Source organism: Capra hircus, chromosome 16, assembly GCF_001704415.2.
Source record: "Capra hircus breed San Clemente chromosome 16, ASM170441v1, whole genome shotgun sequence".
NCBI classification, from domain to species: Eukaryota; Metazoa; Chordata; class Mammalia; order Artiodactyla; family Bovidae; genus Capra; species Capra hircus.
Genome location: NC_030823.1, coordinates 45743159 through 45768397, shown reverse-complemented (window position 1 = coordinate 45768397; position 25239 = coordinate 45743159). Strand labels below are relative to the sequence as shown.

Genomic DNA, 25239 nt, shown 5'->3' with positions numbered 1-25239 from the left:
GACTCAGCCTGAGGCTCTGCACATAGGAGTCCCGCACGGGGGTGGGAGTGGGCTGGAATGCCTTGCATGTCCCAGTTGTTATTGTCTCAGTGCCTTTTTGCCCATGTTCATTTTGTCAAAGTAATACAGTCACTCCATTAAAAATAAAGTGATTAGGAGGCCTTGCTGCCTGCCCTGCCCTGCCCTGGCGCCCGGCCCTGCACTCCAGCTCTGCAGCTCCGTTCTGAGCTGCTGCCAGTGCTCATCGGGCCCCACTGGCCTTCCACGCCGTGGACGATCCACTCCGCGTTGGGTGGCCTAGCTCCTCCCAGGTCCTTCCCAGGCCGCTCTGGGGGGGGTCCCCTCCATTCAGTCACAGAACATGGCCTGTGGACCCCACCCCCTCTTTTTGGGGTGTGCCACCTCTTCTCTCATGGCTGTTTGCAATCTCAATGGCCTGTGCCCACATGTGTGCCCTGCTGTCCGCAGCTCCTGGGGCCAGGTGCCTTGTCCCTTTCATCTCTTGCTCACGGGTGAGGGCCCAGGAATGTCTGTGAAGATTGTAACGCACCCCTTCCCACCCCCTACTCCTCCCCCACCCAGGTCTGAAAGCTTCCCTGGAGCGGCTGCAATTGGAGTATGTGGATGTGGTATTTGCCAACCGCCCGGACCCCAACACACCCATGGAAGGTATGTTCTCCTTCGAAGCACTTGGCCAGACATCATGGTTCCAAAAGGGGCAGAAGGTTCTGAACCTGAGGCTCTGATGGCACCATCCCAGGGCCCGCTGGACACCCAAGCCTAGTGGGGTGGCAGGTGGGGCCTACCCAGTGTGGGGAACTCAGCCTTTGATCATTCCCTCAGGTGCCCTCAGCACCTCCGAGCTGAGTCCCATCTTTGCTCCAGGTCCCCGCCCCGTCTTGGGCTTGAACGCATGCTGTGTTAGCTAAAGTCATGATCTCATGACTCCTTGCTGCATTCTTTTCAATTCTTTCAGTCACCATCCCCATTCTATTGGGAGGTTTTAGGGGCCTTTTGCTCTGGGAAATAAACCATTACTTAGAGGAGGAAAAGAAACGTGCAGTGCTTTGAAAAGCAATTTTGGTTTCTCGGACGCTTATTTATTCTTTGACTCCTGTAGTCTCAGCCCCTCCTATCTCCTCCAACTCTCTGCTTTGGGCATCTTCTCATTTGTGCTTCGCTGCTTCAGGGTCTTGGAAAATTCAGTTACATTCAAGTTACTTTTTCTTCATTTGTTTGTATATATACCATGCACCCATGCATGTGTATATATATGTGTGTGTGTGTGTGTATGTGTTACCCAAACCAGTAGTCTGCAAAAAGTGATTTGAGCCTGCGTCCCCATGCCCTTTGTCAGACTGCACCCCTCAGCATTCCCACAGCTGTGAACTCTGGTCTCTTTCGATCTTTCTTTTATCACCAGGGGATCCATTTAGTTCCTCCAAGTCAAGGACTTTCATCATAGAAGGTACACAGTACCCTCGGCCTGACCACTGACCTGTGTGTCTGAGTTGCATTTTATGAGACAGTGTTTTTATTTACACAACTCTCTTCCCACCCCCATGATAAAACTTCTCCATAAAATGCACAAAGGAGAAATAAGTGCCTTATGGGAACATCTTGCAAGTGAAGAAAAGCAAAGCAGAGCAGACCCCCGCCACCCCCCCATCCCCCCATGCTGTCACCTCTTTCCTCCCGTCCTCCCTCCCATGCATGCACGCCCCCTCCTTGCCCCGCCTTGCATCGCCATGATCCATGACCCAAGGGGGCTTCCTCTTGATTTGGGGATGCTGTGATCAGTGCCTGACACCGTGACCCCGGATGGTCTGGGAGAGGGCTGGGGAGACTGGGTTTCCACAGGAGTGAACACATCGGGGACCCCAGAGCACTGGCCCCCAGCAGGCTGTATCTTCTCCATAGTCTACTTTGCTAAGCCCCCACCTCAATCAAAAGCAAAGGGACCAGCCACCAGCTGCCCCATTTCCACCCTGGGCAGGCTGGGCCACCTGTCACTCTCACCCCATGCTATGCGGTCAGAGCTCGCCATTGAAATGCGATCATTTTTCTCTTGAAGAATACCTACATGAGCTGGGGAAACTCTGAGACCTGGGGCAGCCTCTGGCCAGGCAGTGGTCTCTGCCCTGCCCTAAACTAAAGGACCCTGGGTGCCCTCACACCAAGGGCGGACCTTGGTCTCCCTGGAAGCTGGGCTGCATTCCACGATGGAAGGGCTCCTGCCTGCCAGCTGGCACTGCCACCCGACCCCTCCCATGTATTATTTGTGACACAGTGGGAGATGCCCTGGGTTTTGGCAGCAGCTGGAAGGATTTGGTCCTCCTGCTTTTATTCAACAGCATTAAATATTGAGGTAGAGAGTCATCCCTAATTGTCCCTGTTTCTGGTGTCATGACACCCAGCTTAGGCAGAAGCACAAGGGCGATGCTCCTGTGCACGGGCTCCATGCCCAGCGTGCCAAGGCCCTGGACCCTCAAGGTACCCAGCAGTGTTTGCCCAGGACCCCTTCCCTCCCAGGCCAGCCGCAGGCTCGCACACCACCCTGGCCCCCAGGCTGCCACTGGACCCTCCTCTCTGCATGGAAGGGAGAGAGCTGTGCTCGAGGAAGCCAGGCTGGCAAACGGGGTATCGTCTGCTTCCCCCACTCCAGCATGTGGGCCTGAGCCTTGGCTGAAGACTCGGGTGGTCACGCTGCATGGTCACAGGTCCCCCCAAGGCTGTTTCTAAAGAATCCGACGAGGATGGCCGGGCTGGCAGCCTGGGTGCAGGACTCAAATGTGGGCAGGTGCCTTCCTGGGACCCTCAACCTTACAACCAAGTGCTGTTCTTCATGTCGAATAGTGTTGGCCTTTGAAGTGGTAGCCTGCTCATAGCCCACGGGTATGGGGCTTCCCTGCCAGACTCCCTCCCTGGGATGGGTGGAGAGGAACCCAGTCCCCGACCTTGGAAGGAAGGAGAGGGCAGGACTTGGCATACAGACCTGGAAGCTGAGGTATAATTTTTCAGGGGTCCTGGCGAGGCCACCAAGACCACCACTCCAGAAGTCCCAGCTACATTAGTTTTCTACTGAAAAAGGGGACCTTGGCAAAAGGCACTCAGGGACTGAGAATGGGTGAAAGAGACACCCCAAAAGAGAGGTACCACTCTGCCAGAGACTGTCCCTGTGGCCTGGGGCCTTCCAAGTTGGAGCTCAGAAAGGACCTGTATCATCCTGTCTTCCTTCCTTCCACCCGTGCCGTCTTGAGGGGCCTCTGCTTCCTGACATCAGTGGCCACTTCAGGAGAGGTGGGATTTTCAAGGAGCAGTGTCTGTTTTGGGAAACATTCATTCTTCAGCTGAACTTCTAGGGCTGCCCTGGGCAGTCTTACATGCAAGCACTGTGTGGGATCTGAGAAAAGCCTGAAGGGGTAGCCTGCCACCCTTAGCAAAGCTGAGAGACATCTGAAATTTTAAAATTTGAGGCCAAGTTCAGTTGTAAGGACCACAGTATCCCCCTGAGGCTGAAGCAGCCTAGGGGCGACTGTGGCAGATTTTTATTTCTCAGAAAAACTTCTTTTGAACCGAAGAAAAAATCTGTCACAGTGGAGATGGGGAGAGGGTCCCTTGCTGGATACTGACTGGTTTGAGAATCCAGGGCATGGTCCGGAGAGGGCTTTCCATGTTTACTGCTGGCTCTCTTGGACATGAGAGGAATTCCACCCTACTGCCCCACCCTCTGGGGCCAGCCAGGGCCCGTACCCTGACCTTTGTTGGGACAGACACTGTTATTACCTATACATTCAGTTCTCCAGATCCCAATGACAGTCTGGAGTAGCCCCAATAGGTGGCTCAGACAGTAAAGAATCTGCCTGCAATTCAGGAGACCCAGTTTCAATCCCTGAGCTGGGAAGATCCCCTGGAGAAGGGAATGGCAACATACTCCAGTATTCTTGCCTGGAGAATCCCGTGGATGGAGGAGCTTGGCAGGCTACAGTGAATAGAGTCACAAAGCGTTGGACGTGACTGAGCGACTAACGCTTTCAGAATACTAGAGAAGGCAAAAAATGAGTTTATTTCCTGTTGCCGCCTGTCAATCTGATCATAACCTTAATCTGTTTATCTGGTTCTTCCTGAGCAATAAGGGTCCCCAAATCTTTCCCAAACTAGAGAATGCCCCCCATTCTAGAGTCTAGAGTCACATTCTTTGACCTCACTTTTCCTTCATCCCTCTAATCTGCCATAGAAACATCTCAATCCATCCATAACCCATATTTTCAAACATTCCATAAGGCCTGTAACTATCTGGGGACACTGTTTTCAAGATCAGCTTCTTGGACAGCAGCTCACTTTTTTCTGTCATCCCAGAAAACCCCGGCCACCCACACCTCTTGAGCCAGGAAGCACACTGCTTACAAGCTGTCCTGGCAGCATCCTCTCCCTGCTCCTGGCCTTTTTTTTTTTTTTTTTTTTGCAGAATGTCCCCAGGCGGGGCCCTGTGCCCTTGGCCATCCCCCCAACCTGTGGTTTCCCCTTCTCTCGTGACAGAGACTGTGCGTGCCATGACTCACGTCATTAACCAGGGGATGGCCATGTACTGGGGCACATCGCGCTGGAGCTCCATGGAGATCATGGTAATGTGACCTCTTGGTGTGTGTGCGTCCAGGGGCTGGGCTCCCGGCCCCGCTCCATGGGTGACAACCCTGGGGCTCTGGCAGGTTCGGTGCTGTTGGTCCCTAACGCATAGACTGCTGGGTACTAAGGGGAGGGACAGTATGGTGACTTGTGGCAGTAACGTCTGCAGACTTGGCAGACAGGGCTCTGGGCTTGAATCCCAGCACTGTGTGGCCCTGGACCGATGGCTTCGGCTCTCTGAGCCTCATTTTCCCCACCTATAGAACAAGACTGCTAGGACGACCTACTGTCATGAGGCTATGTGAGGATTATCTGAGAAATCAGAGGTGAAGCTCTTAGCAGGGATCCTGGAGCTCAGCCAGCGCCCAGCAGTGGTAGCTCCCGCAGAGTTCCAGGTGCCATTGGATTTGAGGGCTTCGTGTGGACTGACTCCCATTCATCCTCACAGCCTATGAGGCAAGCGCTGCTGGCACCCTGCTTCTCAGATGTGGCCACTGAGACACAGAGAGCTGAAGTAACACACCCAGGCTCACGCCAAATGATGGCTTCCCCAGGCTGTGCAGCGCAGAGCCTGAGCTTCCATCTCATAATCCATGAGGTTTCTCCCTCACCTGCACTTTCAGGAGGGCATCCCCTTCCTTGTTCCCTCCACAGGAGCCATCAGAAGCTGAGGGTGAAAGACGTTTTATAATATTCCTGGGGTATCCCAGGATGGTTGGCAGAACAGCTCCCCAGAGGCAGACAGCTGGTTGGTGGGGGAAGGGCAGAGGCCTGGGGACTGCATCTGCTCAGACTAGCTCTCAGGCTGACTCCCTTACCCTCAGCTCCAGGCCTCCTCCCCATCCCAGCCCTTCCCATGCCCCACCTCCCAGAATTTCCCCCATCTTGGCATGCCTCAGAGGGCGGTTTCTCCTCTAGTGAGTACCAAATTTCTGGTTCATTAAAAAAAAAAAAATTAGGCAGGATCTTCAACTTGAATACAACTCGAGAATCCTGTGGTATCAATCAGCCTTTGGCATCTGTGACTTTCATATCATTTGGCATTTTTCTGAAGCTGCCTGGACGCAGCGCAGAACTCACTGAGATGCCAGGATCTCATCCCCACTTTACAGATGTGAAAGCTGAGTCTCAAGCTAAAGGGGACAGGGCCTCTCAGGCTGACAGACGGGCTTCCCCAGGAGCTCATGCCCATCCAGTCTGCAGAGTCCTAGAAATGCGCTGATGCCAGCCACTCCCCGTCCTGACCTAGTGTTTCCTGCCCCTGCTGTCATTCCGGGTCCAGGCCCTAGACTGACAATAATGATAAAATCAGTAACAAGCAGGTACTGTCCTGAGGACGGGCAACACATGACAGATGGGGAAGCTGAGTCACAGAGGGGTGAGCCCCTTGCCCAAGGCCACCCACCAGTAAGTGCCAGAACCTAAGCCTCACTACAGAGTCATGCTTTCCCCACAAATGCCTTTGTCCTTGGGGTTCCACAGCCCACCCGGTGTTAGCTCATGGAGGGGGAGCCTAACAGTCTTCCAAGGAAGCTGAGAGGAGCGGGCAGGGGGCAGTTGGGCCAGCCAGCTTCCTGGAGATGCCTTTGTGTGTTCTCCCTGCTGCTCAAGAGGGCCCCCAGATCGCTGGCCCGCAGGAACCATCGGTGCCTCTTTGCTTCCACAGGAGGCCTACTCCGTGGCCCGGCAGTTCAACCTGATCCCGCCCATCTGCGAGCAGGCGGAGTACCACATGTTCCAGCGGGAGAAGGTAGAGGTGCAGCTGCCGGAGCTCTTCCACAAGATAGGTAGGTTCCCCGCCCCTCCCCAGCCGTGTCCCAATCTTATCCCCAGATTCCGCCTCTCCCTCCCCAGCCCCTCCCGCTTCCGCCCCGGCCCCGCCCCTCTCACGCCCTGCTGCGGCCTTCACCGCTCTCTTCTGCCACGCCCCTTTCCCGTCTCCCTGCTCCTTCTCCGGGCCCTGGGCTTGACCTCTCCCTGCTCTCCTCTCCCAGGAGTGGGCGCCATGACCTGGTCCCCTCTGGCCTGCGGCATCGTTTCCGGAAAGTACGACAGTGGCATCCCGCCCTACTCTAGAGCCTCTTTGAAGGTGAAGCGGCGGCGGGGGGCTGGGGGAGGGGATAGGCAGGGACAGGCATTTTGGAGGGATGGAGCCTTTGGGTGGACACCTTGGTGCTGGACACTTTCCCTGGGCCACTGTCTGCGGGGCGGTTCCAGGCGTGGGAACTTGGAACCCCCGCTGGCCTGACCCCATGTCTAGAAAGGCTGACCATCTGTGGGACATCCGCCAGCTGAAGAAGCCCCTCACTCCCCCGCCCCCATGCCCTCGCTCCAAGTTCAACACTCACAACCCGGGGAACTACGTGTTTCCGTTTTAGGTGCCTCCTCCGGTATAGACACGCCTACACTCTTTCTGGCCCATCACTGAACCTCTGGGTGGAGGGCTGCGTAATTTCTTCAGTATCCCTCAGAGGTGCCCCTGGGACAAGTGAACACCCAACACATACACCTCAGAGGGGGGACTCAGAGGGTCCCAGACTGAAGGGTTTGGGGGACAAGGAGCAGGCAGAGAAAGGCCTGACCAGGCCAGGACAGAGCGAACACTGGAGCCCCCCAGCCCTAGGGATCAGGATGGCCTGCCTCCCCCATTTCTCCCCAAACCACAGAAGCCTCCCAGAGGGTTCCCTGACCTTGCTGTGGGCACACCTCCTGGGCCACCCAGCCTCCCAGAAGAAGGGAAGGTCGGTTTGCCCACCTCCTTGTCCAAGCTCATGGGCCCAGCGTCAGCTTCCCGCAGCCTTCAAATGCAGTGGTTCCCATCCTTCCACCTGCCTGGGTCTGGACCACAGCATCAGGGTCGGGGTGCCGCCCTGGCACAGGTCGTCGTTTGTGTCATGCATGCAGTGGCCCAGGTGACCTGCCCTCACGCATGGGCTGTGCTCTCCCCACATCCCACAACCAGGGCTACCAGTGGCTGAAGGACAAGATCCTGAGTGAGGAGGGCCGGCGCCAGCAGGCCAAGCTGAAGGAACTGCAGGCCATCGCTGAGCGCCTGGGCTGCACACTCCCCCAGCTGGCCATCGGTAAGAGGGCTGGGGCGCAGGGGGGGACCAAGAGTCCCTGAGTGCCTGGGCCACCGCCTTTCATCAGCCAGCCATGGGTAATAGGCTCCCATATTCATGGGGAGGGGATGAGGGGGTCCCTGAGCACTTGGGCCATCTCTCCACTGGGGGCAGCTGGTGCCAGCACTGCTGAGCCCCTGGCTTGTCAGGGCCCTCCTGGGATACCCTCCGTCCTATGCCCGAGAGGCTGGGTCTCTGGGCCCCATCATGGGTAGGGTAGAACCAGGGAGGGCCCTGGGTGGGGGTGCCTTCCTCACCTCTGCTCTTGCTGCCCACCCCCAGCCTGGTGCCTGAGGAACGAAGGGGTCAGCTCCGTGCTCCTGGGTGCTTCCAGCGCAGACCAGCTGATGGAGAACATTGGAGCAATACAGGTGAGTGGCACCTGCCAGCCTTGCGGGCCCTGGACAGAGTTCAGGGTCTCAGCCAGGCATCTGTCCAGCACGTACTTATTGAGCACCTACTACATACCAGGCACTGTTCAAGGCACCTGGGCTACAGCAGTGAACCAATAAAAGCCTTGCTCTTGAAGGGCTGGCTTTTTATCTGGATTAAAAAAAATAGAAAATGCAAGGAGTAAGATTAGGATGTGTGTCGGAGGGTGATAAGCACTCTGGAAAAGGAAACCTAGAGCAAGGTCAGGGGTATCCAGTAGGGGCATGGAAGGGGGGAGCCATGGACACAAGTTAAAGGGGGCTACAGGGTAGCCTTGTTGATAGAGTGACTTGTGAGCAAAGGCTTGAAGGATGAGGAGTGGGCAGTGCACATACAATCCAGGCTGACACGAAGGTGCAAGGTAGGCACAAGCCCAGGACAGCAGTAAGGCCAGAGGCCCAGAGCAGAAGGGCAGGGAAAGGTCCCCCGGGCATCGCATGCCCTCTAAGGACTTCTGCAATGGTTGAGTGAGATGGGCGCAGAGGAGGAGCAGTCTGACTTAGATTTTAAAAGGCTGCCTCTCACTCTCTGGCTGATGAGTGGAGGAAAGAGTTGAGGAACAGAAAGGGGAGCAGAGATCACTGGGAACTGACGACTGTCTGGGGGTGAGGGATGGCCTTGGTACAGATGGACAGCTGGTTGGGTCCTGGATTTCTGGAAGGTAGACCGACAGGACTGGCTGAAGACTGGATGTAAGGGTGTGGGACAGTGCGCCAGATCCTGGGGACAAACCACTGGGTTTGTCACCTGGAAGGGGGGTTGTTGCTGTCAGGAGGGCTGGAAAAAGCAGTTTGGGGGTGTGGATTATCAGATGTTATGGTCCTGAAATCTGCATCTTATGCCGCCACCATCCATCCATTCAAGGGACAGAGCTGCCCAAACCTGGAATACAGAAGCAGCAAGGCCCCCTCTGCTCCACAAGCTGCATGCAATGAGGGTGGGACAGGCCAGGGCCAGCGGACAGCTGGAAGAATGTCTCCCTGTTACCGAAGTGAGGTTTGACTGCTCATCATTCAAGAATCCAATACTGAGAGATAAGTGTTGGGTAAAAGGAAAGACATCTTTATTGAGGAAGCCAGCAGTCCCGGGGAGAAGGTGGACTCCTGTCCCCAAACAGATTTCCCCTTGTTAATCAGGGAGCAAGAGATTTCAAAGGGGAGTTTCAGGGGTACACAGGTTGAGGAGTGGCTACAAGCAGAACAGCAGTCAGCTCCAACAGTCATCTTGAAATTGATCATGCGATCATCTGATCAGGGTCATCTTTTTTTTTTAATTGGAGGATAATTGCTTTTCAATATTGTTACTTTCTGCCATACATCAACATGAATTGATCAGGGTCATCTTGTTTTAAGCACAATTAATCTTTAGTTCTGTCCATGGGATTCTCCAGGCAAGAATACTGGAGTGGGTAGCCATTTCCTTCTCCAGGGGATCTTCCTGATCCCCTGACCCACAGTCCATGGGATCGCAAAGAGTTGAACATGACTGAGCGACTCACACACACATACACACCATCTTCAGTTCTAGGGTCAGTTTGTTCCCATTCCCTGAGGCTGGTTCTCAGAATTGTGCATGATGGAGCAGTTCATGTCATGGCTAGAGTCTGGTAATGATGTTAACTTCTTCCACGTGATGGGAGTTTCAGTATCGACAGAAGAGCTCAAAGTACATGGTTCAAAATACAGTCTACAGCCCTTGAGGAGGAACTAAAAGGTCCCTGACTTTGCTTAATGGCTACACTATTATTATTTTGTCTTGTTTCACTGCTTTTCTTTGTTTTTGCATTTTCTCACTTCTCCAGTTGAATTTATTATTTGGTTAAAGTCTTTCTACAGACAAGAGGCAGGTATGGAGGACATGGGAGGGGTGGGGTCTGTACCAGGAAGGCCCCATAAGGTCCTGCTCCATTACACATCACCTCGTCTGCAGGTTGATTCTGACTAGCTCCCATCTTTCACACAGGTCCTTCCAAAACTGTCGTCTTCCATCATCCATGAGATCGATAGTATTTTGGGCAATAAACCCTACAGCAAAAAGGACTACAGATCCTAAGAAGCCCCCATCCATTTGCCTGGACAGTTTCATCTCCCTCCTAGCCTCTGTTTGCTCGCTTAAGCTATTTTGAAGCCAAGAGTGTGGTTTGCATCAAAAACAAAACAACGCACCAACATGTCATCAGGAGAAGATCTCAAAAGTCGCTGCCACGCAGCACCTGCTGCTTCACAGGACTAACATCACATTCATGCCAGAGGGTTGGCATCAATTCAAAGGCATTCGAGCCGTCCCGCCCAAGCCTGCGCCTCTGCTCATCTTCCACCAAGAAACGACGTTTCTCCCAGCCACGCCCCATCTCAGAAACTCAAGTCCAGGCCGGGCTGAGACCCACTGGGGCCTGGGAGCAGGCAGAGCTGGCCTCTCCTCTGCCAAGAAGCCCGCCTGGTACTGGGGAGGGGAAGAGGAAGCCAGGTCTGGCTCTTCTGTGGCCCCTCGGCTGGGCCCTGGTTGGGGTGGGCCTCCCACTGGGGTCTCCCTCATCCCCCCTCTTGCCAAGGGCTCCAGGTACTGTCACTGGGCCTGACATCAGATTCTCCTACACCCCCTTCTCCACACCACCTGCCCCACTGGGTCTCCGAGGGGCCTTCCGAGCTGTCCTCTGACCCCCACCCCTACCCTTGCTGGCAGAGGCAAGGATCCAAGGGGGTTCGATTGCTCCGGGGGGAACCCACAGGAAGTCAGGGGTCTGACTTCAAGCTCATCGCTCCACTGACTTCCTCCTAGTACACAACTGATGAGCCCCAGTGCCCAGACTCCAGCCCAGGTCCCTCCCCACCTGGTGCCCAGTCCATTGCCCCTTTGTCCTTGCCCTGGAAGGCCCCAAGGTCATGCTTGCTTAGCTGGACTGTGGCTGCTGACCACACATGGGGTGGCCAGCCTCTGCTCTGCTCAGGGTGGTGGCCTTGGGGTCTGCAGAGAGGACATTCTGGGACCCTTCAGTGAGGGAAGGTCCCTGGGGTGTTCTGTGCTTCATGCCCAGGGCCTGGGCAGCAACCCCCACAGTCCAGGAGAAGACCCCCGTAGCCTCTCCCTGGAGCAGTGTCCCCAGCAAGGGCTCAGACCAGGTCAGGTGGGGTGGTCAGAGCTTGTTGCCAGGGCAGCTAGGCAGCAGTTCTACCCCCAGGACACCCTCACACAGCCTCTGAAGAGGGAGGGATGTCGGGGGTTCATCATTCCTTCCCACACCCCACACCCCAGCCTGGAACAGGCTGGGGACAGGGACAGAAGGCAGGACCTTCAGAAGGGTCGGCCCCTTTACAGCCAAGCCTGGGGCTACAGGGATAGAGGAGGGGAGGGGCCCTCAGCCAGAAGGCCCAGCCCCCATGGTCCTGAGCGTCACCCCAGCTTTTGCTGGCTGTGCAGGGGACCCGAGCCAGGCTCTGTGAATGCACTGGCCCTCTGTGTATGGGCCTGGGTGACTCCTACCCTGGGCACCCCCTACATTCTCACACTCACCCCTGGGCAGACATGGACCTCCCTGCCATTATTCCAAAAGGCCTACTGTGCAGTCCTGGCAGAGCTGAGGCCTAGGAAACTGACTTTAGGAAAGCCACAAAGTGGGGAAAGAACAACTTCCTCCACTGCAAACCTTTGTGCTGACCCTGGAGTCTAGAACCTTCTCCCTCCTGTAGACTATGCCCCTGGGGGTCTTCTTCACCAAGTCTCCTACACGTTTCACCCTAATGAGCTTGAGGAGGGGACAAACCTGTCCCAACAGAATCGCCACCATCACATGGGTGGGGGGCCTAGCTCTGAGGACAAGACGCTGTAGTCCACCAGGCAGAGCCCAAGTGTCCCAACAGCTGGCCATGCTCAGGAGCCAGGTCACCTGCCCCTCCCTGGAGAGTCTGGCTGGGCCCCCTCCACAGTGCTGCCACCCTGCCCACCCACCAGTGGAAGAGGGACCTGGGCTTGCAGTTAGGCCCACGTTTGGGCCTGCCGCCCCCACCCCATGAGCTTTACATCTGGGAAGGACAAGCCCAGTGGGAGACATCGGCTCTCAGGGCCACGCACTTCCAAGGCCGAGATGCCCAGCACCAAGTCCCAAGCCTGTTCCAGGCCCGGGGGTGCTGTCTGCAGCCTAGTTCTGCATCAGCCCCCTGCAAGTGGGGTGGAAGGATGGGGCTCCACTTCCTGAGGAAGGGTCCCCCGACTTAGTGGGAGGTGGCTGGAGTGAGGAAGGGATGGAGTGGGGCTCAAGGGCAGGGAGAGCCTGGAGACGAAGAACTTGGCCAAGGCAGACCCTGGAGGGGAAGCCTGGGCTTTGGCATGGGTTTGAGGCCAGCCATCCTCACCCTACCCTGTTGAGGAGAAGCCCCCCATGGTCCCCAGCCACCTGCCAGCCAGCCTCTCACCCTCCCCTGGAAGCAGAGTTTGCCCCCAGGGGTCCACCTTGGGAGTTCCCCACCAGGGAAGAAGGCCCAGTCTGCGTGGGAGCGGGACCAGTCTTCCTTGCTGAGGACACATGCAGCCCCTACCATTTTTCATCCCAAATCTACAGCAAGTTTGAGGTCCCAAGAACGACAGAGGGGTTTACCCTGTCTCCTATTCTCTCTGGCAGTGTAAATAATGTGCTGTTTCTCTCCTCCTTTTTTTTTAATGACTGTGGCTCCTCAGCTAACTGCATCACCCCCCCACAGGCAGACATCGTACGCCTCGCGCTTCCAATGACACTCAGCGAAGACACAGCGCCGTATTTATGGAATGACAAAATAAAACCCAAGCCCATCAGGGTCTGCTCCTCTCCACTCCTCTCCTTTGCAGGATATTCAGGGTCAGGGCTGGGTCGAGGGCAGTGGGAGGAGGTATCTTTAAAGGCCAGCAGCCCAAATCCTGAGCCTGGAGCCAAGGGGAGGTTGGGAGACATGGGCCCTTGGGGGAGAAGACTGGGGACCGAGAACCCAAATCTGTCCCAGGTGACCGGGGGTGGGAATGCCCTGCCTGCCCGCCTCACCAACACCGTCTCTCTTGCCATCACAGGTTGGTGGCAGGCTGCTGGGCCCCCAGGGACAGAGAGGCCAGGGTCCAGGGAGGCCCTCTGGGGGGCTCAGTGTTCCTGAGTAATGCGATTTCAGGGTGCAGGGGGAGGGGCCAGCACCACCCCTGAACACCCCTTCTCGGGTGCCCCCCATCCCAGCAAGCCCCCCAGCTTCATGGGGCCGTGTCTTCTCAAGTGGGAGGTAGCTTCAGGTGACACCCCCTCCCCCCAACAAACTTCCCCACCCCCATCCTAGATCAGTGAGAAGCTAGGAGAACACTCTGATTCAATCCTTTCCCAGAGGATTTATTAAAACACGGAAAACCAAGACATACACACAGAGTACAAAGTGAAGGGGACGGTGTCGGGTACAGTCCTTGTCAAGCCTCCCACACGTCCTCCCGAGGACTGATAGGTCACCACACACAGGGGCTCAGCCTCCAGCTCCAGCTCCTGGCTGGGACCCGCCCCCTCGACTCACCCCAGCGCCCAGCCCCTTCACCAGCCTGGGCTTGTGCTGGGGAAGGGGCAGGCGCTTCTCAGCAGGGCCAGATGCCGGCCTGGGTGGGGTTCTGCTCTCTCATCCCCCCACGCACTGATGCCTGAGGAGGGGGCCAGTGCAGGTGGGACCCTCCCCCTCATGCTCAGGCCCAGAGGAGCATAGGAGGCTCGGACTCCCACCTCGGTATCAGGGGTTCAGGACACACACACACCCAACGGGCCCTTTCTGGGTTATCGCACCTAAAAAAATACTTTGTTTAAAAAAAATCTGAAAACTAAGAAAAAAATCCCAAAACACAAGCCAATGACTTTGGGCTGATGCACCACAACCTGTAAACTTCCAGAAATATAAAATCGGGGTTGGGGGGGGGGGGGGGCGGCTTCCTCAACAGAGACGGGTCATCAGCAGAGGACAGCTGCAGGTGCAAAGTGGGGACACTGGGTTGTGGCCAGGCCAAAACCTCAGCCCCCGCCTCCCACCCAAGCTCCTTCCTGCCACCCCACTCTGGAGGTTCCCAAGCCCACCCTCTACACGACCCCCTCAGGCCCTCAACATCCCTGGGACCCAATAACTGGGAGCAAAGGCTGCAAGTGTCCATGGGGTGAGACTCGGTCAGCCCCCAACCTGGGCAAGGGATCCCCCAGAGGACCCTGGGAAGGGACCCCTAACCAGCAGGAGGGCAGGTGCCTGCACCAGTCATGAATACCAGCAGGATGGGCCCACGGTCATCACTTGCAGAAAACAAAGGAGGTTCTGAAGGCGGCTTGCAGGGAGGGTCTCCGAGCACAGGGGGAGTCTCAGGTTGTGTTTCCGTGGTGGGCGTGTGCGAGGGGACCCCCAGACACAGTCCAACCCAAACTCCCGTGGTCACCAGGGAGCCCAGGAGACAATGCTCTCCGAGACTCTGCCCAAAGATGGTTCAACAGAAAGTCTACTCAGCACTGGTCTAAATAATAAAGTGGCTGGGGACAAAAATGGGGCTGGCACTTTGGGGCTTCCGCTTGCACAACAACTCCCATTGTGCCAACAGCTAAAACAAAACCAGCCTGAAGATGTCCAAGAGCACGGATGCCCCGCTCCCCACAATCCACTACAACTCTGGGAGGGAGATAACTGATAAACCAAGAAAAAACATTCTCTAGAAATCCTTTTTCCTCTCCAAAACCAGAAACCCACTCCCCAGCCGACTGCAGTCGCCCTCCCAGGCCTCCCAGGTGCTGGTCTTGGAGAGCTGAGCCCTTCCTGGACCAGGCAGTGCGGGTGGCTGGGCCGATCCCTGGTGCCTGGTCCAGCTGGTAGGGGAAAAGGGCAGAGGCCTAGGGAAGAGACGGAGGGAGGGCGGGAAGCAAGGGCTGGTGGAGAAAGGACCACCCGCTCTTGGAGTTGGGCAGTGGGGACGCAGACCCCTGTCCTCCACCAGGTGCCCCCTGACACTCAGGACCTGTCCACCGTGTTCCCCACAAGCCCAGCCGCAGGACTGACCACCTGCCTGGGAGGACACAGTCACGGGGCCCTGGGTGGGGGGTTTGTGGCGGTCACCCAGCCCATGGCCTGAGCCAGAGCCTTTGCAAGGAACATACAGGCCCACGTGGCACTGGAAAAACCACAGTGGGCAGGAGTGACCCAACCCTTCCTGGAGGGCGAGGTCACCTGCTGCCACACATGTCCTGCCACACGTACACCCGTGTACCACTTTTAGGCCACCTCCCATTCCTTCACCAACAATGCCAGGGTCAGTCAGCCTGGAGATAAACAGGGCCTTCGGGTCCGGTCCTCTAGGGGTTCGGGGAGAGCCATTATAGATGAGGGCTCTGGGAGGGTTAGCCAATGGCCCCATGTCCCCAAGACACCCCCAAATCCTGGCCCTAGTCCTGGCCAGGGAGCTGAACAGAGCCCTCCCATGGTGCCCCCCGACCAGGCCCACCCTGTCTCTCACTTGGACAGGATTCTGCACCAGGGCTCCACTCCAGGAAGGTCAAGGCTCCCTGGTCAAGGCTCAGAAATCCCTTCCAGGCTGAGGCTAGGCCAGAGGGAACATCAGACACGGACAGACCCAGGTCCTGGCCCATCCCTCTGCTCCTCTGAACTGGAGCCATCAGAGGGCACCACCAGCTGGGTGGAAGGCGATCGGGATTCCAGCAGGCCGCTCCTGGCAGCAAACAGGGCAGGAGGCTGGGGACGCTCCAGTTGGGAAGACTGGAGAGGCCAATGGATCCAGTCCCCTGTCTCCAAGCTTTCCCCAGACCTTTGAAGAACACAGTGAGGGCCGTCACAGGCCTGCCCCAGGGGGCAAGTGCTGGGATCAAGGCCTCTCCAGGGACAGGGGAGGGATAAGTCGAGGCTCCAGGCGGCTGGCCTGGTTTCTCCATGTCAGCCACCAGAAGACAACATGGGGAGTGGGTGTGAAGGGCCTCCCAGGGCACAGGGCAGGACCAGGGTCTCCGGGGCCACTCTCAGCACTGCTGGGACAGCATCCACACCCGGGGAGGGAGAGTAAGCCCCTTCCTGCAGCTGCCTGAGACCAAGGCCCCAGCAGCCCCCAGGCTGACACCTGCCATCTCTTCTCTCTGGAGAGCACATGCCGTGACCCAGGGCAGGGGCCACAGACCCTCCACGGGTGACGACAGAGTCCAGGGGGCCTGTGAGACAGGCTGGGCCAGGGTCAGATACGTGCCGACGGAGCCCTCTCCCCCACGGAGAGAACACATTACCTGTGGTCTCCAGCCTTGCAGGATGCAGCCTGGCCTGGCCTGGATGCCAGCCAGGTCTCTACCTGCAGGCCAGGCAGCTCCCCAGTTCTGACCCACCTGGCACTGGGGGACCCCGCTGGGCCAGGGTCAGAGTACGGGCAGTCACACGGTGCAGACAGGACGGGGGAGAGGGGCACACAGAGCGCATCCAGGGCGGGCACCGCGTCCTCCTCAACCGGGCCAAGTCCAAGGCGGCCGCTGGGCTCCCGGGAGCTTCCCTCGGGTCCAGAGCCCATCCACAGAGAGAGGCCTAAGTGCTGCAGGTCAGACTCCTCCACACGTCACTCAACTTTTATCATGACAAATTTGTTCAAGTCTTCAATAGGAAAGTGCAAAAAGATGTACAAAGAAATGAAATCTCTTCTAGGAAGTCATCCTGGCAGAGCCGGCCAAGGTGGTGTGGGGGACACTGGGATTAAGAGCAGGTGGCACTTCTGGCTGGGTCTTGTCCCCAGTGATGGCATGACTCAGTTTCCCCTTCTGTCCTTGGGTGGCCTGGCTCTAGAAAGGCGGCAGCTTTTCTCTCCTGTGGGGGTCAGGCAGGGGGCCCGGCAGGTGTGGCTGCAAGAGGTGGGTCATGGGTCACAGAGCTGGGTGCTCACGTCCCCATTGGGGGTTCACCAACACCCTGGAGCCACCACTGCCACCTGTCACAGCCAACTACGACCAGAGGGGTTCCTAGCCCAAACCTCCCACACCTGGAGTATAGGAAGCGGGGACCCCAGGGAGGGCCCGTCTGGAAACCACCCCCACCCCAGGGCCTCTACCCTGAAGCAGTGGTTCTACCAGGACAGACAGCTTAGCAGGGGCTGCCCACCAGGTGGAGGAGGCCAGAGTGGACTGGTGGCTTCTCATGAATAAAACCATCTCCCAGCCAGTGACACTGACTCACACACACCCTGAGCCACCCTCCTGGTCCTGGGCACAAGGTGGGGTGGCCAGGGGATAGGGAGTGATGTCCCAGGGCGCCCACCAGCCAGCAGGAAAGTGCAGGCAGAAAAGGGTTCCAGGCTGGAGGCAATGGTCCCTGACTCACTACCATGGACATGCACGCACCCTGCATATGTGCACACAGACACACCCGTGTACACAATGGAGCATCCCCACGTGTACCTGCCCATGTCCCACCTTCCAGCCTCCCAGGGGAGTGTCTGGAAGCCTGGAAAGACACACCGGCCCCAAGATGGTCCCCAGAGGGGAAGGGCAAGACCCCTTAAGCCCCAAGAGGCAGCAGAGGACCCCAGACTCAGGGCTGCGGATAAGCGCAGGGAGCGGAGACTGACTGGTGCAGCCATGGAGGGGAGAGGGACCGCGGAGCCCCTGGAGAGGCCTCACCTCCGCTGGAAAGGAGCGCTGCACCAGAGCGAGGTCTCGGGGCCGGCTAGATATCTGTGCAGAGAGAGGGAAGCTAGGCTCGCTGGGGCGGCGAACGCGGGCGGGGCCCGCGGGCGCCCCTGCACATGCCGCCAGGGAGCAGACGGGCACCTACCGGTCACATAGGGCCCCAGGGGCATCTGGTTGTAGTTGACAATCCCTCCCGGTCCAGGGCCCCGGAAGTTGGGCCCAAAGTTGTTGTTGTACATCTGGGAGGAGCCGAAAGCGCCCTGGAGGCAAGGACTCAGGTTTAAAGGTCCAAGTCCCGCACAGGCCCGAGCCCCGCCCCAGGGCGCCCAGGACGTGCGTGCGTGGGGGGCTGGGGCCCAGGGCGCGCGCAGAGCCTGACCTGCTGGATGGTGGGGTCGCCGGCTCGGTTGGTCAGGCGGCTCAGGATGCTGCGCTCCGACATCTGGAGGCGGGCGGCCACCGGGGGGATGCGGGACAGCATGGAGGGGAGGCGTGTCACGTCCGCCTTCATGTCGCTCAGCAGCTCCTCCAGCTGGTTCAGGACTGGGGAGGGAGGCAGGGAGGGGAAGGAGCTGGGACGCGGACGCCCAGGCCGGTGCTTAATAACAAGGCTGTGTTACCGTGTGATTTGCACGCCACGCAGCGGACGCCAGGGGGCGCCCCCAACTCAGCCCTCCCAGCCAACACGTTAGAGACCTGCCCGCTGGATGAGTCCGGTTTTCCAAACAGCTTCTCCAGGGGCCCCGAGGGCTGCAGAGATGAGAGCCGGGAGCTCTGACCCAACACTGGGCTTCCCTCCGGGCCCTCGGCCAGCCTCCTGGCGCCCAGGGAGGTCTGCAGCCCTGGCCAAGCCCAGGAGCAGAGCCGCCTGGAGAAACTTCTCCCAAACAGCCAGGGCCACAGAGTCCAGGGCCCTCACGGTGAGCTTGGCTCACTCTCCCCCTAACCAGCCTGGGCACTTTCTCAGGCTTAGGACGACGAGGGTCAAAGGTCTGAATCCCAGGAGACCTTGGGCAATTACTTCACCTCCCTAAGCATCAATGTCCCCAACTTTAAAATGAGATAAGAAACCTCACCACTTAAAAATATTACAAAGAGTAAAGGGACAATGTGTTTAAAGATACTGACATAAATTGGGAGACTGGGATTGACATATATCAGTACTATATATAAAATAAGGATTTCCCTGGTGGTCCAGTGGTTAAGAATCCACCTTGCAAGGCAAGGGATGTGGGTTCAATCCTTGATCAGGTAGCTAAGACCCCACATGCCAAAGAGCAACTAAGCTTTCCCACCACAACTCTGAGGCCACACACCACAACCAGAGTCCATAACAAAGATCCTGCATGCCGCAACTAAGACCTGACACGGCCAAATAAATATTCAAAAAAAAAAAAGATAACCAATAAGGACCTCCTATACAGCACAGGGAACTCTGCTCAATACTCTGTAATGACCTTTAAGGAAAAGAATCTAAGAGTTGTTCAGTCGTTCAGTTGTGTCTGACTCTTTGTGACCTCATGGACTACAGCATGCTCAAGCTCCCCTGTCCTTCAATATCTCCCAGAGTTTGCTCAGTCTCATGTTCATTGAGTTGGTGATGCCATCTAATCATCTCATCCTCTGTCACCCCCTTTACCTCCTGCCCTCAATCTTTCCCAGCATCAGGATTTTTTCCAATGAGTCGGATCTATATGTATAACTGATTCACTCTGCTGTACAGCAGAAAGTAACAAAACATAATAAATCAATTATATGTCAATAAAAACTAAAAAAATTTAAAGGGTCCTTATCTCTTTCACTAAAATAAGTTAAAAAATAGAAATAAAGCATATTGTCTGGGCTCAATAAACAAGCCTGTACAGCTTAATATTCTGCTATATCACCTACCCCCCCACCCAGGGCCTACACAGCGCTGACCTACAGAAAAAAGCCAGAAAAGCAAGGGCCTCACTTTTCCCGCAGGTAAGAGCAGAGGCTGGGTGACAGTCTGTCCCATCTGGCTTGGAGGCTGTGCTCTCGGGGCTGAGGTCCCAAGCCCCACACCCCCACCTACTGCCAAGGAGCCACTGGGCAGACGCAAGCTGTGGGCCCATCTCCAGGGAACGGGCTCACTCACCCTTGTGCAGGACAGCATTGGCAGGCTTGTTTCCCGCGAGAGACTCCTTGGACAGGTGCTGGTGGCTCTCGGCAAGGCACTCCACCTCGGCCAGGCGGGCGTTGAGGGCCATGGCAGGATGGTTGGGGTCCTGGGTCATGTTGAGGTATGCGGCCCTCCGGAGCTGTTCCTCAATGACCAGTGCCTGCTCCAGCAGCTGATGGGGGTGCGGTGAGGGGGGGTCAGGGTGAGGGGAGGGACTGAGTGCTGGCCTGGTTGCCTCCCCAACAGCACCCACTCCCACCGGCCAGGGCTCTGAAAGAAAGGAAGGAAGGAGGACAGCCCCTCTCCACCCAGCTGCTGTCCATTCTCTTGGCCACCCCTCAGAGCCCTCCTCAAGCTGGATCCTCTGCACCCATTACCCAGAGCAGGGACGCTTGCCTAGCGGGGTCTGGCTTCAGAGCAAGGAGCCAGCACCTGTTGGTTGACTGACTCAATGATTCCCTTTCATGGATGGTCTGGCCCACACCCGGATATTCGGGCGGGGTATAAGAAATGCTTGCTCGTTTCTTTGCCCCAGGCCTTCTCATAACCCACCCTCTTGTGGCCCCCTAACCTTCAACCTCTGGCCCCTGCCAAGGACTGACCTTGAACCTGCGGGCCAGGAACTTGTTCTTCATCTCCAGGTAGTTGCCCTTGTGGATCTCAGACTTGAAGGGCTCGTTGAGGATCATGTATCTCGGGTCGTTCTGGATGTCCTGCCAGCGGGCATAGCCATGCCTAGGTGGGGGCCGTTAAGGCAAACCTGGCCACAGGGTGGAGGGAGGGAGTGGCGGGGAACCAGCCCAGGGTTTGGCATCTTGGCTCTGCGCTTTCCAGACAGGCATTAACCTTGGCTGCAAGAGGATCATGTGGGTGACAGTGACCTGACAATCAGCGGACACCGACAGGGGCCCCCAGGGGCCCAGGCAGGGCCTGAGGCTTCACCGGATGAACTTCTTCATCCCCCAAATCCAGAGGGTGGAGACAGCCGAGTCCTAACCCCCAGCACCTGTGCTGTGACCCTAGCTGGAAACAGGGCATTTGCAAATTAATCAAATCAATTAATTAAATTAAGAAAGGGTCATCCTGGGCTGGAGTGGGCACCAATCCAGTGACTGAGGTCCTCAAAAGAGGAGGAAATTTGGACACAGACAAAGAGATACCCAGGGAAGAAGGCCCTGTGACAACAGAGGCAGAGATGAATGATGCAGCTGTGAGCCAAGGAGCACCAAGGAGCCAGGGGCAGGCAAGGAAGGGGCCTCCCCTGGAGCCAGAGGGAACAAAGAAACACCGCGAAGTTTTCTTGCCAAGGGCCCACAGCTAGAGAGGGGCCGAGTCAGGATCTGAACCCAGGCAAGCTGGCTCTAAGCATCTTTTTTTGGTTTTTAACTCTGTGTGTGTTATTTATTTATTTAGTTGCACTGGGTCTTGGTTGCAGCATGTGGGATCTGGTTCCCTGACCAGGGATTGAACTCCCATCCCCTGAACTGGGAGCACAGAATCTTAAGTCACTGAACCACCAGTAAAGTTCCAGCTCCAAGCAATGTAACCTCAGTAAACTGTGGCCTGCAGGCCAAATCCAGCCCACAGCCTGGTTTTGTAAATAAAGTTTTATTGGAACATGGCCATGCTTGTTGGTTTACGTATTGTGGTTACTTTTGCTACCCTGGCAGAGTGGAGGAGTCCTCTGTGAAGTTCGAAATGTCCACTCCTGGGTCCCTCCCAGGAAAGATCTGCTGACTCCTGACCTACAACTTTCCACCTCTCATTATAATGCCTAGTCTCACTCGAGACTGTCATCAACGCCAGCTTTGCTGGGGGGCTCTCCCCAGGTAGTTGTGTGTCCCTCTCCTTGTCTCTGGAAGGTCTGCACTCAAATATCACCTTCTCTGACCTCACATTAGTCACAACCCCCACCCCCAAAGCTCCCTTTGCTTCATCCCCACCTTTTCATGTTCACTGTGTCCCACACTTTGCTAATTTATATTTTTCACTGTCTACCCCTAGTTGGATATGAGCTCTGGCTAGACAGAGATTTGGGGCTGTTTCATTCATGGCTGCATACTCCATGCTTGGCACATGGTAGATCATCAGTAAAGATGGAATTGAAGAATGAACAAATGAATAAAAGCCCTCCTAAATGGTGAAGTACCCCTTCAGGTGTCATCACTGATAGGAGGTAAGGTCTGGATCAGGTAGGAATTAGGAGCATTCATGGTAGAGTCAGATGGAAGGGCTGTGTGTCCCTGAGCAAGTCACTTGGCCTCTCTGAACACCCACTGCCTCCTCCATATAATGGGGATCAGAGTAGCAACCCTTTGGGAAGGCTGCTGTGAAGATGGAGTGAGTACTGAGTATAAAGGGACAAGCTACCTTTATGATCACAGTCACTGTCATCATCACCACCACCAGGAAGGGGTCCTTGGTACCTGGTCAGGAGCACCAGCCCAGACTCCTCCCCCCACCAGCCCCACACCCCTCCCTGAAGCCCACAGAGGGACACACCGGAGCCCTGCCCCGCTGGTGTGGCCAAGGATACGTGACAATGCCCGCCAGCAGCCAGTAGTCGTGGCGCCGGTGCCAGATGTCGTAGATTTTCCCCGAGGACACGGCGGCACGCTCCTCATTCTGCCACAGTGTGTGCAGCTCTGGGAAGCCACCCGAGGGAAGCAGGATGAGGTGCCCCCGTCCCGCATAGGGGTGGGCCTGGGTAAGCCTCTCCCTCACCACCCCCACCCCGAGCACTTCAGTGTTCCAGTGCTACTAGGAAAGGTTATACCATGGACTTTGTCAACCATTCACACATTAGTATCAAACAACCATCCACCCAGACTCCCGGGACCCACGGTCAGGAAGCCTGTAGCTCTCAAGCCCATGGCCTCACCCCCAATACCTGTGAATCCCCCATCTGCAATGTTGAACATAAACTTGAACTTCCCAATCTTGTCCTCCTTCTTCCCCTCTTCATCTTCCTCTTTGTCACCATTTTGCTGGGTCTCAACAGGCTCCTTCTCCTCAGCTTTGGTGTCATCTGGGGGAGGACAGACCCATGCTCACTCCCGTCTACCCCAAAGACAGTGCCCGGGGGAGGGCTTACTCCACCAAGCACTGGAGACCCCAAGGCAAGCGGGAAACACACCTCCCCACCCGCAAGGGACTCACTGCCCCCAAGGGTTTTAATCAGCAGGCCCCTCTCTCTGCCCTGAGCAGGGAGGGCTGCTCTGGGCCTGGGTGCCCCTCCACGACCAAGTCAGGACCACCTGGGAAAATGGGGCGGGGCGGGGGAGACTGTGAAAATGTAGCTTATGTTGAAACACAGCAATGCTGCCTCAGGGCTCTGATCTGGGGGTAACTATTCCAGAACATTCCAACACTTAGAAGGACACAGGCTGCCAGCCGAACCCCAAAGCTCCAGGCCAAACTCTGTAACCAGCTCTCCTTCCTCTTAGTGATGGCCGGGGCCACAGGAGGGGTCAGGAGATAGGAGGTAGAGGGTCTGTCCCCTGAGGGCCAGCAAGTCCAGGCCTTGCACGCAGCAACTCTAATCAGGGCCTGGGGCCAAGAGGAGGCTCAGGAGGCTCCTCGTGGCTCCTTCAAGAGACCAAGGGGACATGGGACAGAGCAAAGTCCAGAGCCCCCGACCTGGCCTGAAGTCGCTGCTGTCGCCCCTGCTGTGAATCAAGCTCAGTTCCAGCTTGTCCAGAACCTTCTCCTTCTCAGGAAGCACTTCTTCTGCAAGATAAAGGGTGTTCAGAGAGCGGGAAGGGGTCCAGAGGGCAGCGGGGACTCTGGCCTGGTGGCTTCCCAACAGTGTTGTAGCCACTCACAGAATCTACTCTAGCATCTTACTCAGAAGTCCAACAGGCAGCATCTGGGAGGATCCACTGGGGAGGCAGGTGGGGACAGGGCCTCATTCCACCCACCCATCTCAGCAGCAGTCTCTCCTAAACTTCTCTCAAGGCACAGTCCCCAGATCCTCTCTACTGTAGAGACGACCAGAGGACTCAAAGTTCTGGCAACACATCAGGCCTTCATCAACACAAAGCACCTCTTACAGACACCCAGAAATGTCAGGCAAAACCTATCACATTACAAAAAAAAAAAAAAAAAAAAAACACATAAGTGCACTCACACAACTAAAGGAAATTATCAGGTGCCATAAATGAAGACGGAACTTCCTGGGTGGCTCAGAAGGTAAAGAATCTACCTGCAATGCAGGAGACCCAGGTTCAATCCCTGGGTTGGGAAGATCCCCTGGAAGAGGAAAAGGCAACCCACTCCAGTATTCTTACTAGAGAATTCCATGGACAGAGGAGCCTGGCGGACTACAGTCCATAGGGTTGCAGAGCGGACTACAGTCCATAGGGTTGCAGAGAGTCAGGCACGACTGAGCGCCTAACACTTTCACTTTCTATAAATGAAGGGAAACTAACAGCTCAAGAAGCATGCACTGGGGTCCTGGGTTGGGGGTGAGTGGACACCAGAAAGAGGCCTGCGGGACTCCAGCTGTGTCTCAGCACTGAACAGGAAGGGCGAGGCCGCAAACATGCAGAGAACTGGAATTAAATCAAGAAACTGACACTCTTCAACCACTATGCCTCTGCAAAGGAGGAAAAGTGTCATCCACCAGCTCATGGCCAAGTTGTGAAAGAATGGCTCCCATGTGGAGTCCAGGGTCAGAAAGTCTCCAGTGAGGAGCCAAACCCAACACACAGGTGTGCAGGCTGTGGAATCTGAATTGTGCCATAAGACTGGCCCCACACCAGCCAGGCCACTAGTCAGGCCACGAGGCCCCAGAGTTCTGGAAACAGAAAGGGGGACATTCCTGCTACCCAAGTGACATGGGTTCTCAAGGATAAAACAATCCCTGATGAAGATGCACCTGAATGAAACTCGGAAAACAATACCCAGACTTCCCTGGTGGTACAGTGGATAAGAATCCACCTGGCAATGCAGGAGACACAGGTTTGATCCCTGGTCTGGGAAGAATCCACACACTGCAGAGCAACTAAAGCCCATGGGCCACAACTACTGAACCCATGTTCTAGAGCCTGCAAGCCACAACTACTAGAACCTTCGAGCCCTAGAGCCTGTACTCTGCAGCAAGGGAAGCCAGTGCAATGGGAAACCCACACACCACAATGAAGAGAACCCCCCACTTGCTACAAGAAACGCCATGTGCAGCAACAAAGACCCAGTGCAACCATAAAATAAGTAAATAAGAATTGTTTTTTTTTTAAAAAAAAAAAAAGAAAATATCCATCAGCCAGACAGAGAAGGAAGAGAATACA

At 56.3% G+C, this 25239-nt stretch overlaps 2 protein-coding genes across 8 annotated transcripts in view; one reads left to right on the top strand and one right to left on the bottom strand.

Moving 5' to 3' along the window:
* KCNAB2 (potassium voltage-gated channel subfamily A regulatory beta subunit 2) overlaps positions 1-12978 on the top strand; it is a 96317-nt gene extending 83339 nt beyond the window's left edge. For all 5 annotated transcript variants that reach the window (XM_018060455.1, XM_018060452.1, XM_018060454.1 and 2 more), the window contains 7 exons: positions 583-669; positions 4540-4625; positions 6293-6413; positions 6621-6715; positions 7589-7709; positions 8031-8119; positions 10143-12978. In XM_018060455.1, the coding sequence (XP_017915944.1) occupies positions 583-669; positions 4540-4625; positions 6293-6413; positions 6621-6715; positions 7589-7709; positions 8031-8119; positions 10143-10232 (689 nt within the window). In that variant the 3' untranslated portion in view covers positions 10233-12978. The remainder of the gene's footprint in view (positions 1-582; positions 670-4539; positions 4626-6292; positions 6414-6620; positions 6716-7588; positions 7710-8030; positions 8120-10142) is intronic.
* Positions 13498-25239, bottom strand: part of CHD5 (chromodomain helicase DNA binding protein 5) — a 70753-nt gene continuing 59011 nt past the window's right edge. The window contains exons 34-42 of one of the 3 annotated variants that reach the window (XM_018060449.1): positions 23591-23680; positions 22842-22979; positions 22488-22596; positions 20554-20686; positions 19928-20123; positions 18188-18351; positions 17954-18068; positions 17800-17853; positions 16980-17025 (exon numbers count right to left, since the gene is read on the bottom strand). In XM_018060449.1, the coding sequence (XP_017915938.1) occupies positions 17846-17853; positions 17954-18068; positions 18188-18351; positions 19928-20123; positions 20554-20686; positions 22488-22596; positions 22842-22979; positions 23591-23680 (953 nt within the window). In that variant the 3' untranslated portion in view covers positions 16980-17025; positions 17800-17845. Of the gene's footprint in view, positions 17854-17953; positions 18069-18187; positions 18352-19927; positions 20124-20553; positions 20687-22487; positions 22597-22841; positions 22980-23590; positions 23681-25239 lie in introns of all 3 variants that reach the window. The other 2 variants (XM_018060450.1, XM_018060448.1) reach the window with 2 other exon arrangements.